The sequence below is a fragment of the Xenopus tropicalis genome, chromosome 2, assembly GCF_000004195.4.
Source record: "Xenopus tropicalis strain Nigerian chromosome 2, UCB_Xtro_10.0, whole genome shotgun sequence".
Lineage (NCBI taxonomy): Eukaryota > Metazoa > Chordata > Amphibia > Anura > Pipidae > Xenopus > Xenopus tropicalis.
The window spans coordinates 11,470,564-11,487,174 of NC_030678.2; the positions used below are offsets into that span (position 1 = coordinate 11,470,564).

Below are 16,611 nucleotides of genomic sequence, written 5' to 3' on the forward strand. Positions count from 1 at the left end.
CCCTATCCCTTATTACCCCTTCCAAAAGTTTTCCTACTACTGATGTCAGACTAACAGGCCTATAGTTTTCAGGCTGAGAACGGGATCCCTTTTTAAATAACGGCACCACATTAGCAATCCGCCAGTCTCTTGGCACCATGCCAGACCTCAATGAATCCATTCTCATTGGTCAATTCTCTTGCATCTATAATTTTTTCTTCAACCTCTATAGAGTACTACAGGGATTCTATAAATGATACTGGCCAAACGACCCCAGTGGTGCAGAGACACAGGTGCATCATGGGTACGGGTACATATAAACTAGTGCTGCCCAATTATACACATTGAATTATAGCACATCATCTACATAATTTCATGAATCTAACAGAAAACTATTGTAGTTCCTAAACAAAAAAGCTTCTATAATAGTGAGAGCACAAACTCTGAACTGAGTGTCAGTCACTTTGCATATGCCAATCAGCATGCCTGGGAAGGAACATAGTGTTTGTGCAGAGGTTCCCCTGTACTTATCATGTTGTTCTGCCTATACACCTACTGGCACAGTTTGGCCTCTCCCCGTGTGTAATGCACACAAACCCCCATGCAACTGCTTCATAAACACTTTGATGAGTTATTGGTTTGTATCCCCACAACTAAAGCCAGTAATGCTCTGTATATAGGACATGGGGGAGATCATAAAGTGCTACGCAAATTGATATATTATTTATAGACAAGTGTTTATAATGAAGCAATTTATTTCTACATTGACTGTTTTGTATAAGTAAAGTGACTGAAACTTTGGTTGTAGTGTGTGTTATTTATATAATAACCGGTCAGTGCAGGAATGTCCATTGACTTTGCTTTGTATGCAATAAGTTGTGTTTTTTGTTTTGTTTGTCCCCTATGTGGGAGGGGTATATGGTGTTTTCACTCTATGGTATATAAGTGATAGAATCAACCCATTTTTATGTTTTTAAATAATTGTGCGGAATTCAGTTTCTCTAAGTTCTGTCAATGTTTCCATCCTTTGTAACAAGGTGGAAAGAAAAGTCTCACAACAAGGATTCAGCTAAAGTCTCTCCCCAAGCTCGAAGTGCCAGAGCGGGACTTTAGATTTTTAGGGAGCAGCCAGACAGGGCTGTGATTGGGCTGTTTTGTTGTGAGCAGGCAGAGACTAGAGCAAGCATAGGATAGAAGAATATTATGAGTCGATCCCTAAGCTCAGGTCAGTGACATCAGCCAAGAGCAGACTGAGCATGTGCAGTTGTTGGGCAAGGCAAAAGATGGAGAGCTACTGTGGGCATCTTCAGAACTACTCCATTGGCAAAGCATGGGCTGTCTCCTTATGAGATATTGTTTGGTAGAATGATGGCTACTAATATTTCAATGATTATCCCTGCAGAGCTCAGGACTTGCAGTGATAAAGTTGTCCAGTATTGCATTCAACTTTCACACAATTTGTCAATGCTTAAATCACAGGTTAAAGCCGCTCAGCCAAAGACATCAACGGATCAAGCACATCAGTTACAGCCAGGAGACTGGGTCTACTACAAGCACCATACTCGAAAGAGTGCTTTGGAGCCAAGGTGGAAAGGTCCTTTTCAAGTCTTGCTTGTGTCACCAACATCAGTTAAACTTGAGGGTAAAGACTATTGGGTCCATGCTTCACACTGCAAAAAGGATCTGATTTTTGCTTTGCTTCTTAGACCTGAGCTTGCATTGCTCAGAAGATTGGCTCAGATAACCTTTTACCTACATAATAATATGCCTGGCAGACTTCCATGTCTGGAACGTTTCTGCAAATGTTCTGCTCAACAGGATATCATGTCTGATGGTCAGGATGTGGCCCAACGGCTTTAGGTACAGAGGGAAGTGAAAATGGTCAAGATATAGTCCTGTTTCTCTGGGCATCTTGCCTTACCACAGGTGACGCTTAACTACCTAATCCAATACAATAATTTTCTTATCCTGTATATTAATGTGTTAACCAATGAAATTACAAAGTTATTAATACGTAATTACTTATGATGTTTATTCAAAGGTATAAAAATTTATGTCACAAAGTAAGTGACACACAAATTTGTGAGAAGCTGATGAATGCTGTACTGCTATTCTATGCTTGGTGCCCCGCATCAATACATTTCCTTTTCTGAGTGAGCATTTTAAAATCTCCTGTTCTGTCATTCCTTGGAAATGACCTTAGACCTTTCACGTGGGGCTTTATTTCTATAGAGCCTCGGGGACATTGGGCTGGTACAAGGGATCAAAACACATAGCTAAACATTTCTTGAGATATTCTTTTTTAGACTTTAGTTGTCCTTTAAAGTTGAACAACCCTTTTGACAAAAGTAACATATTCAATTCAGCCTAAAATGGCAATGCAGGGTCTGGTTTGGTTTTGGTCTAAGCATCTGGGCACATATTATTGTCCTGCACCTCAAACCTGGGATCCTGATGGACTGAGGGTTATGGGGCCTGATGGGTCACTCCCATGGGTCAGGGGAAAGAAAGTGAAGAGCAGACATGATTCTGCTGGTCTTTGGGGTTAACTCCAATCAGTGTCGGACTGGGATGCCAGGGGCCCACCAGAAAACCTTAGACCATGGGCCCACTCTCCAAACTACTTCTACTCCACTCCTCACTCAACCTTTATATTTTCCTAGTTTTTTATCTTTACATACTATATTCTATTCTTGTATCTATTTAGTCTCTTTGTTCATATAGAAAAATAAGGAATGACCATGAATTAGGCCAAATGGTTAGAAGCATGGGGGCCCCCTGACACCTGGGCCCACCGGCAGTTTTCCTGGTATCCCTGTGGGCCAGTCCGACCCTGACTCCAATGAAGGGGACAATAGCAAGTGGCCATGTATACATGTTGGCTGTCATGTGGCTCCAATGCACGGCTGATGGATAGAAGCATATCACAACACAAAAGATTTTTTCCCGTCAAAGTTAATTATAGTAAAAAAAACTTCAAATTGTCACATTCTCTGTCTTTGTCAATTACTGTGAGAACAACAGCAAGAATTTCATCCATCCAACAAAATATGCGCCTTTTGTACCACGGTACAATTCAGAGTACTTGTTTTTCCTTACACTTCTATACACATATCTATTGATTTTGCACCAAGGAACAGGCTTAGCCTGTAAAAAAATCTATTTTACTTCAGTAAACTTTGAAAATGATTGTTTGTATTTCCCTATTTCCTTGTTGCCCAATTTTTATACTTTTTTTAATAGCACTAAGATGTTCCGCAGCTCCCGAGTGGCACAATCTAATTGCATTCACACTCACACACACTAGGGTCATTTGTATTAGGAACAGCCTGTGTGCAGCTTTTTGTAGTGTGGAAGGAATCCAGAGTAAAGCATACGAACACCTTGTAGATGGTGCCCTGGCTGGAATTGAACCCGTGGCTCAGTTTCCTAAAGAAACATCTAGGACATTTCTAAATCATCATTTAATTAAAGGGGACCTGCCACCCACATGTTAAACAATCCATACATGTTATAAATGTATTTAAAAATTGCAGTTGTCAATCTCAGGCATAGAGGTGGGACAGGCAGTTGCTGTCACTTTCCAAGATGTCACTGCCCTTCTCAATCCACCCCCCACCATAACATTGTAGCCAGAGCATGAGTATGGGCATTAGGTCTGACTCATATTTTGGGGTAATACAAAGCTTGCCTAACAGTGTCCACAAAATGGCGCCTGCCTGCTTGCTGTGACTGTGAATTCCAAGACTGAAGGAAACAAAATATAATTCATTTATACAATGAAAGTAACATTTAAATGGGATGTAAACCCTGCTGCACTGTGCTGCTCAACCAAACTTTACTCAGTTGTTACTGGACTACAAATCCCAGAATAATGTAACATATAATGAAGGGTGAGGCATGCTGGGAGCTGTAGTCCAGCAACATCAGGGTTGTATTCTTAAAGGGGTTATAAACCCAATCAAACGCTGCCCACTGCGCCCCCTAGTTTTGCTATAGAAGTTGCTGAAAAACTTAATTTTAGATGCAAGGAAATTCACCAATGAGAATTCTACTGACCAAAAACCTCATTATAAATGCAAGAGAAGTGACCAATGAGAATGCTGATTCCCAGCACTGTGTCAGGCCCCTTGCTGGTACCTTACATATAGAGATAATGATGGCATTTTCCCGTCATTATATGGCACAGGAATCAGACATGGGGATAAAGGGACAGACTTGTTCAGTGCTGGGAAACTGTGCTTATTGCTCCCAACTCCAATTGCAGGAACAGAGAACAGGGAGCCGGATTTACACAGATCAGCTGGGATTCTCATTGGGGGATTATTTTGCATATTTATGCAGCCGCTGGCTCTGGATATGTGGGAAATGTTTAATTAAACAATGCAAAATCTCTGAAACCCACATTACATTACATGGCAACACAGGAACCAGTGCAGTCTGCATATTATGATTCTTATTATTAATCAGCTTCTATAGCAGATATTACCTGATGTGCTGTTTTGACAATTTACTACGTTCCCTAAGCTCCGCCTCCCAACAGCAGCCCAGAGCAAACTGAGCATGTGCAAGAGCCAAATCTTATAAAAGATGGTTTAACAAATTAACAAGGTGGCGGCCGCCACATAAATCATTACTTTAATTAGGCTTCTAAATCCCTGGCCTTGTGCAGGAAGTTCATAATGTTTATATCTATGTTCAGTATATAAAACACAGCATTTCTAAAGGTTTTCAATGTTAGACTTCAGTTCTCCTTCCCACCGCCAGCAAGTTCCCTTCTATGGTCACAGAGGTCTGTGTCCTGGTTCCATAGGACACCCCTTGCAATCCAATATTGTGTTTAGCAAGGAGGTGTGGTTTCCTCTTTGGCTGCCTCTGTGTCTCAGGAACAGGTCACTGAGCCTGGGATCTGAATAGGCCCCAGTAAAGCATTATTTCCCTAGAGTACCCTAGAGTAATCTGCACTGCACACAGCCACAGTGAGCTGTAGTTCAACTACACCCTTGCTCCGCAGGTCTTTTCCATATAGCGAAGGCCCATCCTGTCTAAGAGAGTCGCATGTACCCCATGCTCTTAAACCTACACTAGCCTGGGTTTGACTATTTTATAGCCAAATAGGGGTTACATTGGAATATTTATATCAGTAAATATTGCCCTTTTACATCCTTTCCCTTGAGCCGCCATTTAGTGATGGGCTGTGTGCTCCCTCAGAGATTAGCTGACAGGAAGTGATGCGGCTCTAACTGTAACAGGACGTAGTGTGGGAGTAAAAGGCAGAACTCTGCCCATTTATTGGCTGATGGGGCCTAGCATGTATGTGTGCCTTGGCTTGTTTGTGTGCACTGTGACTCCTATGATCCCAGGGGGCGACCCTTAGTGCTTAAAATGGCAGTTTCCTATTTAGGATTACCCAATGGCACATACTACTAAAAAAGTATATTTTTATGAAAATGGTTTATTTAGATGAAGCAGGGTTTTACATTAGTTTTATAGGGACCTACATTGTTTGGGGGTACAGTCATTTTTATAGTAGAATTTAAAAAAAATGGAAGAAGAGAGAAAAGAGGAGGGAAATATTACAAGAATTAACGAATACAAATAAATAACAATTAAAGTATTGTATTGAATTGGTACTAGGAAAAGCTGAAAACCTTCCTTAATTCTGCCGCCCCGTGTTATAAGAATAATTCAGCCATGACTTACAGACGGTCCCACATACACCTGCAGCAACTTCATCCCCAGACTTCAATGTACACATTTCATGGTTGGTTTGTACAGTCAATTTATTTAGCTGCTCTGTTATTTCTTCTGTCGTCTCTGTTCCTTACTGTAAACCGAGGGTTGTTTATGCATCGCACGAAAACTTGTTCTCATTTATCAACCCCCCATCCCTCATTCCGTAAGTGGTATCATCTGGGCGTTACCAGAGGGGGTTTGGGGGGGAAAAGCTCTAGAAATAGAGCAAACAACACTAAAACCTAAAAAAGAGTATGGCTAGAAATGTTTAGCTATGTGTTTTGAGCCCTTGTACCAGCCCAAAGCCACCAAAGCTCTATAGAAATAAAGCCCCATGCCCCTGAAGATGCCCACAGTAGCTCTTCATCTTTTGCCTTATTATAAACAGGCTGTGTATGAAACCCCGAGTCTGCTCAGCAAACCTTTGCATTGGTTTTGTTGCAACTGTCAGTGTAACTAAAGTGCCAGAGAAAGTTGCACAGTGGCAGTATCATAGCCCATGAGATCTAACTGAGGTGTGATTATTATTGCTTTGTGTTTAAGTGAGAGTTTGATGAAAGTGAAGGAGTTGTGTTCCCATTTGAGAAGAGCTGCTGGCTTTTTTTTGTCAGGGGCTCCTTCCTTATTATGCTTCACTTCCTTTGCCCCAGCCATTGGGTAGGTGGGAGGTTTTTTACTTTCCAGCCACCAGCTGGAGCCTTACCAAAGCAATAAATGGTATTGCACATTTCAGCACCCTTTTGTGTTTGATTTGTGCACCCTGGATAGGTGTCATAGTCTTCTGGGCTTGACCATAGGCCTAGACTTGGTGGGTCTCACCCTAGCTTCGGCGAAGGTGGATCTGCCCACACATGCTGTTTATTGGTGAAAGCCTTGGACACATGAGCATCGGAGCCCATGCCTTCGGGTTGGTTTCACAGGCAATGATTCAAACATTGTCAAAGAAAGTTGTTTGTAGAATGATAGAATTCAGAATGGTTATTGGTTAGAAAAAGCCACAATTACCTTCTAAACTAATATTTTGGGAGATGGAGATATGATAATATTTGGAAGTCTATTGTAAACAAGTTACATCTAATACTAAGCTAAACCTTGTATAGGGAAGGATGTATATTATATCCTGTAATAAAGTGTGTACTTTAGCAAGATTCCCATCTAGGGTTCATGATCACAGACAAATGGATACCCACAAAACAAATAATTCTCAAAACTCCAGGTTGTTTAACTTATGCTTCCTGGGCTTCCTTCAATAAATATTTCTATACCTTTATCCCCAGGGCCCTGCTCATAAGAGCTTACAATCTAGAGTTCAGTGAGCCGCCACATAGACCATTGGTGGTAGAGGTGAACAGTTGCATTAGGGGCATTTTGGGCCCTAGTTCCACCCCCTTGACCCATTTTTCTGCATCGGAGGGGCCCTACATCTCTAGTGCAGAAAGTGCAATGGTGCTCTCTCCACTAGAAGAGCTGGAATTTAGGCCCTTAAAGTTACCAGGAATGGATTTTTCTGACCCTCGGCAACTTAAGGGGCACTGCCGTGTCATGGCACCAGTACCCCGGGTTGCGTGATGAAGGATTTAGATTAATAAGGTGCTAGCACCCCTTTTTCCTTTACTGGGTGTGTAAATTATCTCGTGTTCCTGCCCTCCTCTTTTGTTATTTCTTTGACATTCTGTAGATTTAAAGACGCAATGTGCAGCCCATGGGGGGGGTGAGAGGGAGGTGGAACACCTTCAGCCTTTAACTAGAAGTCATTTACCCATCGGCACTGAACAAGGATTGTGGGTTTTCTAGGAATATCTAAAGACGAGGTAGGCAGTTTGAAATAAAAGGTGAAATAACAACATTGATATAAATTGACATTGATTTACCAGCATTTTACTTAGTTATTTAATAATTCATTCTCTGAATCTGCTCATTTTTTATGTATTTTTGGTGTTGTTGTTCCTCCAGGTTCTGTTTATTATATGAGGGATTTATAATGGTAAAAACATGTCTATATGTTGATGTATGTGTTTCATTTGTAAATGCATTGTTATGTAATTGTCTACTAACAGTTACCGACATACTGGTGCCTACAATTCAATACATTTAGCCTTTATAAGGAATGAATCTTATAGATTAGTGCAGTGCTTTCTGTGTACTTTTGCTTTTGTTTTTTATTTATTTTTGCCATTCTCCATGGACCCTTACCACTTGTTTGCTACGTTGTCTCTCCTAAGGGGGATATGTAATAAAAGTCACTAAGTTTGCCCAGGAGCAGTAACTCATAGCAACTAATCAGCAGGTAGAATTTACTTGGTCACCTGTTTCAAAGCAAACATCTTATTGCTTGCTATGGGTTACTGCTTCTGGGCAAACTTTAAGGAATACTGTCACCAATCGGTTAATAGATCTTCTCCAGCAGAATCCTGCATTGTAATCCCAGCAGCCGATCAGCAGAACAATGGGAAGGGAGCAAGATAGCAGCTCCCAGTAGGTATCAGAATAGCACTCAATAGTAAGAAATCCAAGTCCGGCTTGGGACTCCTCCAGTTAAATGGGAGTAGGAGAAACAATAGGTTAGCTGAAAGCAGTTCTAATGTGTAGCGCTGGCTGAAAGCTCAGACTCAGGCACAATGCACTGAGATGGCGCCTACACACCAATATTACAGCTACAAATACATTTGTTGGTACAAGAATAAAATGCTAAATGGCAGAGGGAATTATTTGCTGTCATTTAGACATAAAAATCACACCAGTATCCCTTTAATGCCTTTTATTACATATGGTGAGTAGATTGCAGGGTCACTTGTCTGAGGAATGTGCAGCACATCTATTTAACACTGTGCAGATGCTCATGAATTATACTATTTTTATCCTCTGAATCTCTTTTATTGCACATAAATGCACACACATAGGAACCTCTTTACTACTATGCATCATTGTCCTTCAAGAAGAATTTTATGACCCCGTCCGTCTCATACCCTAAAGTATAAAGACCCTGTGTATTCACGTACTTACGTATGTATGTATACATATTTATATTTATATAGCACTTCTTATGTACGCAGCGCTGTGCAGAACAACATGATATGTACAGGACAACAAATATTGTAAACAAGTTGCATCTAAATACTTAGCTAAAGCTTGTATAGGGAAGGGTGTATATGATATCCTGTAATAAAGTGTGTATAATAGGGCAGCACTAGTTTATATGTACCCGTACCCATGATGCACCTGTGTCTCTGTGCCAATGGGATCATTTGGCCAGTATCATTTATAGAATCATTTTTAGATTCCACCTAGTTCCCAGCACTATATCAGCCATTCTGATCTTATCTTACATATAGAGATAATGATGGCATTTTCCCGTCATTATATGGCACAGGAATCAGACATGGGGATAAAGGGACAGACTTGTTCAGTGCTGGGAAACTGTGCTTATTGCTCCCAACTCCAATTGCAGGAACAGAGAACAGGGAGCCGGATTTACTCACATCAGCTGGGATTCCCATTGGGGGATTATTTTGCATATTTATGCAGACACTGGCTCTGGAGAGCTGGGAAATGTTTCATTAAACAATGCAAAAACTCTAAACCCCACATTACATTACATGGCAACACAGGAACCAGTGCAGTCTGCATATTATGATTCTTATTATTAATCAGCTTCTGTAGAAGGTATTACCTCTCGTGCTGTTTTGATAATTTACTACGTTCCCTAAGCTCCGCCTCCCAACAGCAGCCCAGAGCAAACTGAGCATGTGCAAAAGCCAAATCTTAAAAAGATGGTCTAACAAAGTAACAAGATGGCAGCCCCCTTCTGGACAACTTTGAAAGCATAAATCATTACTTTAATTAGGCTTCTCAATCCCTGGGCTTGTGCAGTAAGTTCATAATGTTTATATTTATGTTCAGTATACAAAATACAGCATTTCTAATGATTTTCAATTTTAGACTTTAGTTCTCCTTTAACATATAATGAAGGTTGAGGCATGCTGGGAGCTGTAGTCCAGCAGCATGTATACAACCCTGATGTTGCCGGACTACAGCTCCCAGCATGCCTCAACCTTCATTATATGTTACATTATTCTGGGGTTTGTAGTCCAGCAACAACTGAGTAACATTTGGTTGAGCAGCGCAGCAGGGTTTACTGCCCCTTTAACCAAACCATTAAAATGTAATTATAGCTAAAACATTTTTCCCCAAAAAACTACTCGTGCCAACGTTTCAGTTTTCATATTTTTGATTATAATGAATAACCAAAATATTCTCTTGATATTTCAGATGCTGCACCTGAAGTGGTTAATTGCAAAAGTGTTGCTGATCTTTTGTTTTGGCTTCTGTGTATTATTGTTAAATCTACAGGATTTCTGTACAATTTGCCGTAAGGGAATTTATTCACCTTCCCTGAGATCTGCTACAGTGAGGGAGACGTTCCAGCTGCGCCCCAAGATACAGTGCGAGAGGAACCCCCCATTCTTGGTGTTGTTGGTGACCACAACCCACAGTCAAAAGGAGGAGCGGAACGTTATCCGGCAGACTTGGGGCAAGGAAAGACTAATTGGGGATAAACTTGTTTCCACCTATTTCCTTCTGGGCGCCGGCACAAACCCACGCCTGCAAGAGGAACTCATTGAAGAAAGCAACACTTACAATGACATTATTCAGAGAGACTTCATAGACACATATTACAATCTGACCCTCAAAACCATAATGGGGATCGAATGGATTTGCACTCATTGCCCACAAACTACATTTGTGATGAAAACAGACACAGATATGTTTGTTAATCCATTGTACCTCGTGGAGCTGCTTGTAAAGAAAAATCAGACAACCGACCTCTTTACTGGTTCCCTCAGACTGGACGATGGACCCGTACGGGATATGAACAGCAAGTACTACATAAGCACAACCGAATACCCACGGGCTAAATACCCGCCATTTTGCTCAGGGACTGGGTACGTCTTTTCTGTAGATGTTGCACAAAAGATCCAGAATGTCTCCAGCACAGTCCCATTTTTCAAACTGGAGGACGTCTTTGTAGGGATGTGTCTGGAGAAAGTCAACATCAACTTGCAGAACCTTCATACTGAGCCAACGTTTCACGCATATAAAAAGCCATTTACTATCTGTAATTATCATAAACTGGTCACTTCGCATGGCGTCCGACCACGTGAACTTTACCTTTTCTGGGAAGCCCTGCGAAGGTCAGAGAATGTACAGTGCTGATTGGGTCCTTCCATTTGCCCAGGGACCACCAGGATAAGGGGATAACTTTTGGCAGAAGCATCAGACCCCTCATTTTAATCAACCAAAAGAGCTCTACAGTATGGGCATTGGAATTACTTTTTGCCTTTTTTATGGCATCAAAGTTTCATTATATTTCTGCTCCCAGAGCTGTTGGTCCATGGCGGCACACCTAAGTATCAGGCCTTCTTCAGTAACCACAGACCATCTCTTCACTGTCTGCCTTACTATATTGAACTTCACCTGCTTGAGGGTTATTCTATCACAAATTTCTTGGGCCAGTAGGGGCCCACCAATTACATTTTGCCCAGGGCCCGCTGGTGGCCCTGTATATATATATATATATATATATAGACTCCATAATAAGTAAATAATTCTAATTAATAAAAAATGATTTCCTTTTTCCCTGTAATAATAAAAATATAATTAATCCTTATTGGGGTAGAACAGTCCTATTGGGTTTATTAAATGTCTCAATGATTTGAATGATTCCTTTATCTCTGTAATAAAACAGTACCTGTACTTGATCCCAACTAAGGTATAATGAATCCTTATTGGTGGAGAAACCATCCTATTTGATTTATTTAATGATTAGAGTGTTACTTAGTGGACTTAGGTTATGGTGATTCAAATTAAAGGGGATGTAAACCCAATCATAACACTGTCCCACTGCGCCCCCTAGTTTTTCTAGAGAAGTTGGCAAAAACATAATTATAGAGGCAAGAAAATTCACCAATGAGAATTCTACTGCCCAAAAACCTCATTATAAATGCAAGAGAAGTGACCAATGAGAATGCTGATTCCCAGCACTGTGTCAGGCCCCTTGCTGGTACCTTACATATAGAGATAATGATGGCATTTTCCCGTCATTATATGGCACAGGAATCAGACATGGGGATAAAGGGACAGACTTGTTCAGTGCTGGGAAACTGTGCTTATTGCTCCCAACTCCAATTGCAGGAACAGAGAACAGGGAGCCGGATTTACTCACATCAGCTGGGATTCTCATTGGGGGATTTCTTGCATTTGGGGAAAAGTTTTATTGTGCAATATTGCTTTAAGAATTCAACCCTGATGTTACTGGACTTCAGCTCCCAGCATGCCTCACCCTTCATAATATGTTAATCAAAAAAGTATTGAGTGAAATTAACAACCATTTATTGGCTCAAAATTATACAAACAATTAAAAAAAAAGCAATCATACTATACTAAACGATAGACAGGTGCCTCATGGTACCCATACTCCACTCTCCTAACATGTTTCGTGCCATTGGGTGCTTCATCAGAGGTGTGGCATGTTCATGTCATTTCCTTTCCTTTATATACCCCCAACCTATGATTTGTTCTTTATATGTTACATTATTCTGGGATTTGTAGTCCAGCAACAGTTGAGTAAAGTTTGGTTGAGCAGTGCAGCAGGGTTTAGTGACACCTTCCAAACTTTTGAAATTTCACCAAGCAATGGTGCCAGATTTGCACTGAAAAGCAAGTGAAATTGTGAGACTTTCCATTCGCTGCCGAGGAGGCTAAAGGGTGTGGATATTGGACAGAAAGGGGTGGGGCTATTATGCAATGGGGTGGGGCTATGATGCAATGGGGTGGGGCTATGATGCAATGGGGTGGGGCTATGCCACCTGTGGCCAAAGAGGACAGAGAATTGTGGAGGAGGCACTGTTAAAAACATTATGGACAGGATGGGGGAAAGAGAGGAGGTGGGACTTGGGTGGATCAGGGGCAGAACAGAAGCAAAACAACTAGGAATAACAATACAATTTACTGACAAATGTATTGTTGGTTAAACTGTAACACCGGCCCCGGCCCTGGCTGGTAAGTTACCAATTGTGCTAATGAAATACCGGCTAGGAAATTGTGGTTAGGGTCTGGCTGCTCCCTAATGATGAGTGAATGGATTCCCTGCAAAATTCTGCATCTGGCCATTGGCAATTTTTTTCACAAAACTGCAGCAAAAATTCGCCATGAAAATTTAGGCGAGTGAGGAAAAAGTCACAGTTGCATCAAAAAAAAGTTGCGTTCCCATCAAAAAGTCACAGTTGCAGGAAAAAAAAATTGCACGTATTTAAAAAGTTGTGCAGTCAACAATTCCTCAGCTGATACTTCTCCGGCGACACTATGGGAAACCCTGAAATGTGTCCTGAGGGGCCATCTGATAGCGATCAGCAGTAATCTGAAAAAAGAAAAAAATCAGATCATAAGTACACTAATTAGTAAAATAACTTCTTTAGAACAAGCACATAAAGAGACTCTGGCGCAAAACACATTAGTCACCTTAGAGAGCACAAGACTCCAAGTGAGGAATTTACTGAATGAAAAGATACGAAAATCCTATGTGAGATCTAAGCAAAGATTTTATGAATTAGGGGACAAATGCAATAAACATTTTGCACAAATCCTCAAACGTGTTCAACCATTAACCCAAATTACTGCAATCAAAAACCAGAAGAATGAAACACTACATGACACCAAGGGGATAGCCACTGCATTTCAAGAGTATTATCAATCCCTTTATAATCTAAACTCAAATAAAACACCTTCAGATAATAAAGACAAAATAGACAAATTTATCAAAGAAGCAGATCTTAAAAGACTGACACCTGAGCAATCTCAACAAATAGACGCACCCTTTACTATAAGTGAAATAGAAAAATGTATAGACTCTCTCCCACCTGGGAAAAGCCCAGGACCTGACGGATATCCAGCTATCTTTTACAAAGCATATAAATCTACACTATCACCCCTCCTCTTATCATATTTCAATTCTATTTAAAAAACCAACGGGCTTTACCCACAAGCCCAAGAAGCCCACATCACTATTATACCTAAACAAGGAAAGGACCCCCAACTATGCCCCAGCTACAGACCCATTTCGTTAATTAACATAGACCTGAAAATATATGCCAAAATTATAGGAAATAGAATAAAAGAATACTTACCAGAGCTGATACATACAGACCAGGCAGGCTTCATCCCTGGAAGAGAAGGGAAAGAGAATACAAGTAAAGTGATTTCCTTGATAAAATATGCCCAAAAAAGACACATCACCTCCCTAATACTCACCACAGACGCAGAGAAGGCCTTTGATAGGGTATCATGGGACTTCCTAGATGGGACCTTAGCAGGAATAGGCCTAGGACAAATAAGTAGACAAAGAATATTAGCGTTATACGATAATCCCTCAGCCAGAATCAAAGTAAACGGCATCCTATCCCCCAAGGTACAAATTTTTAATGGGACAAGACAAGGCTGCCCCCTTTCACCAACTCTATTTGTCCTGGTAATGGAAACACTCCTAGCCCACATTAGAAATAACCCGGACATTTCTGGCATTATCACCTCCTCAAAAGAATATAAATGTGCAGCTTTCGCTGACGACCTTCTGCTTTTTATCACTAAGCCTATTATCTCCTTACCCAATGTGATAGCTTTAATGAAAACCTTTGGAGACCTATCCAATTTTAAAGTTAATTACTCGAAATCAGAGATACTGAACATAAACATTCCTAAAACAGAAGCCTCCAATTTAAAACAGCTTTTTCCATTTAAGTGGGCAGAAACAAACATCAAATATCTAGGAGTCAAACTACAACCAGACCTTGACAAATTATACCAAGATAACTACCTCCCTTTAATTTCCACTTTGCAAAAAACAATAGGAAATTGGGACAAACTACAACTCTCCTGGTTTGGCAGGATCCAAGCCACAAAAATGATGATTATGCCTAAAATACAGTATCTTTTCCAAGTTCTCCCAATCCATCTCCCACAATCATTCTTTACTACAATAAAATCATTGATTTCAAGATTTATATGGGCCGGGAAAAACCCCAGACTTAAACATGCACAACTTACCTTACCCAAAGAAAAAGGGGGCCGAAGTCTTCCCGATATTTATCTTTACTATATATCCACACACTTAGTCCGAATTCTTGCTTGGACACTAGAAAAAACGAAAAAAGAATGGTGTATACTGGAACAACAGTTCTTATCATTTCCCTTAGAAAATGCACTATGGTCAGAGGAAGGGCCTACTCTAAGGACAGTAAAACAACATCCCTTGATATATGCGACTTTAAGGGCATGGCATAAAAATAAGGAAATCTATAAGCTTACTAGCACTCCCTATGTCCTACAACCCCTCACATTAAATCCCAATTTTACCCCAGGATTGGAAAAAGGATCTTTTGATAGATGGGCATCATGGGAGAATCAACCGACCAGACTTAAAGACTTTCTTAAAGATAATAGAATAATCACATTAGCGGAAATTCAAAAAAAATGGGGATCCCATCCAAGGGACATATTGAATTATAACCAAATTTATCATTTCCTACAAGCTAACAAGCCTCAGAGATGGAACAGACCTTTGACCCCACGGGAGCAATTCATGATAGGCTCAAAGATGATTAATAAACCACTCTCTAAAGCATACAGGTACTTATTGAATGCCATGCCCTTACCACCCAGGGCATTTTGTAAAGCATGGGACAAGGAACTTGCCACCGAAATATCAGAGGAAGCCTGGGACAGAATCCTCAGCACCATGCACAAAACATCCAGAGCATCGAGAACAAACGAGGCGATCTTTAAGCTGGTAACGAGGTGGCATTACACACCGGCAAAATTAAGTAGAATGTACCCCAACAGTTCTGATTTATGCTGGAGATGCAACAGCCACAGAGGCACTCACACACATATCTGGCTGACTTGCCCCAAAATACAACAATACTGGTTGGATATTCTGGGCACAATAAATCACATTACGAAATTCAATCTTGACATTGGAGACCCTGCACTAATTCTACTTAATGTCCGCCTACGTAGTAATGCCACCATTTCAGACCCTCTCACGTTACACTTATTACAATCTGCGAAATCGATCATTCCAAGAAAATGGAAATCTACAGACCCCCCACTATTCACAGAATGGCTAGCCAACACAGAGGATATTAGGCAAATGGAGGAAATAACCTTCATGATACACAATAAAAGTCACCACTATGGGAAAATATGGACCCCCTGGATAGACTATCTAAGATCACTATAAAACATTATCAAAAAACAGCCACCCACATAGGGCACTCTAGAAGTAAGATTTACAAGGTATAGACAATCGAATACTACATGGAAAATGTAGATATGACTTGATGACAGCTTGCCTGAAAATGAAACTGTATAACAATGTAAAGACTAACATTTGCAATGTTCCCCTCCCTACCCCTCCCTTTTTTTCCTTCTGTACCCCCTCCCCATATTTACAAAATGATAAATAAAGAATTTTCAAAAAAAAAGTTGTGCAGTCACCGCATTACGAAAATTGTTCGTAAAATGGTTCAGATTCGCTTATCACTACTGCTCCCATATTGTATAACTGTGACCTTAACTCATTGGTATCATTGCTGTTTCCAACTCAAGTAATACGTAGTCGCCAAGGTCTTAAAATTCACGGCCCCCCCGCCGGTAGGGATGAGCGAATTTTTTCCCCAGGTGTAGATTCGCAGGGATTTTCCGCATTTTGCCATTGGCGAATTGTTGCACAAAACTTCTGAGAAAATCCGTTGCCAAAAAATTTGTTTTGCTAGTCAAAAAAAAAATTGCGGTCGCATCAAAATGGGCGCTGGCCACAAGAGAAAAGACAGGGGCGACAAA

The 16,611-nt window shown here is 40.7% G+C and overlaps 1 protein-coding gene and 1 long non-coding RNA gene across 2 annotated transcripts; one reads left to right on the plus strand and one right to left on the minus strand.

The window, feature by feature from the left end:
- The first annotated feature begins 9,951 nt into the window (after positions 1–9,951).
- LOC116408582 (beta-1,3-galactosyltransferase 5-like) lies at positions 9,952–10,929 on the plus strand. Its single transcript, XM_031896181.1, has one exon. The coding sequence runs from the start codon at positions 9,952–9,954 to the stop codon at positions 10,927–10,929; it is 978 nt and encodes a 325-aa protein (XP_031752041.1).
- Positions 10,930–12,952: 2,023 nt separating this feature from the next.
- Positions 12,953–16,166, minus strand: LOC108645747. The gene is made up of 4 exons (XR_004221202.1): positions 14,815–16,166; positions 14,023–14,092; positions 13,899–13,934; positions 12,953–13,132 (listed from the first exon to the last, which is right to left on the minus strand). It is a non-coding gene; the product is annotated as an uncharacterized LOC108645747 (long non-coding RNA).
- Positions 16,167–16,611: the final 445 nt, after the last annotated feature.

Coding starts and splice junctions, on each gene's coding strand:
- LOC116408582 (XM_031896181.1), top strand. CDS start 9,952: ATGAATAACCAAAATATTCTCTTGATATTTCAGATGCTGCACCTGAAG.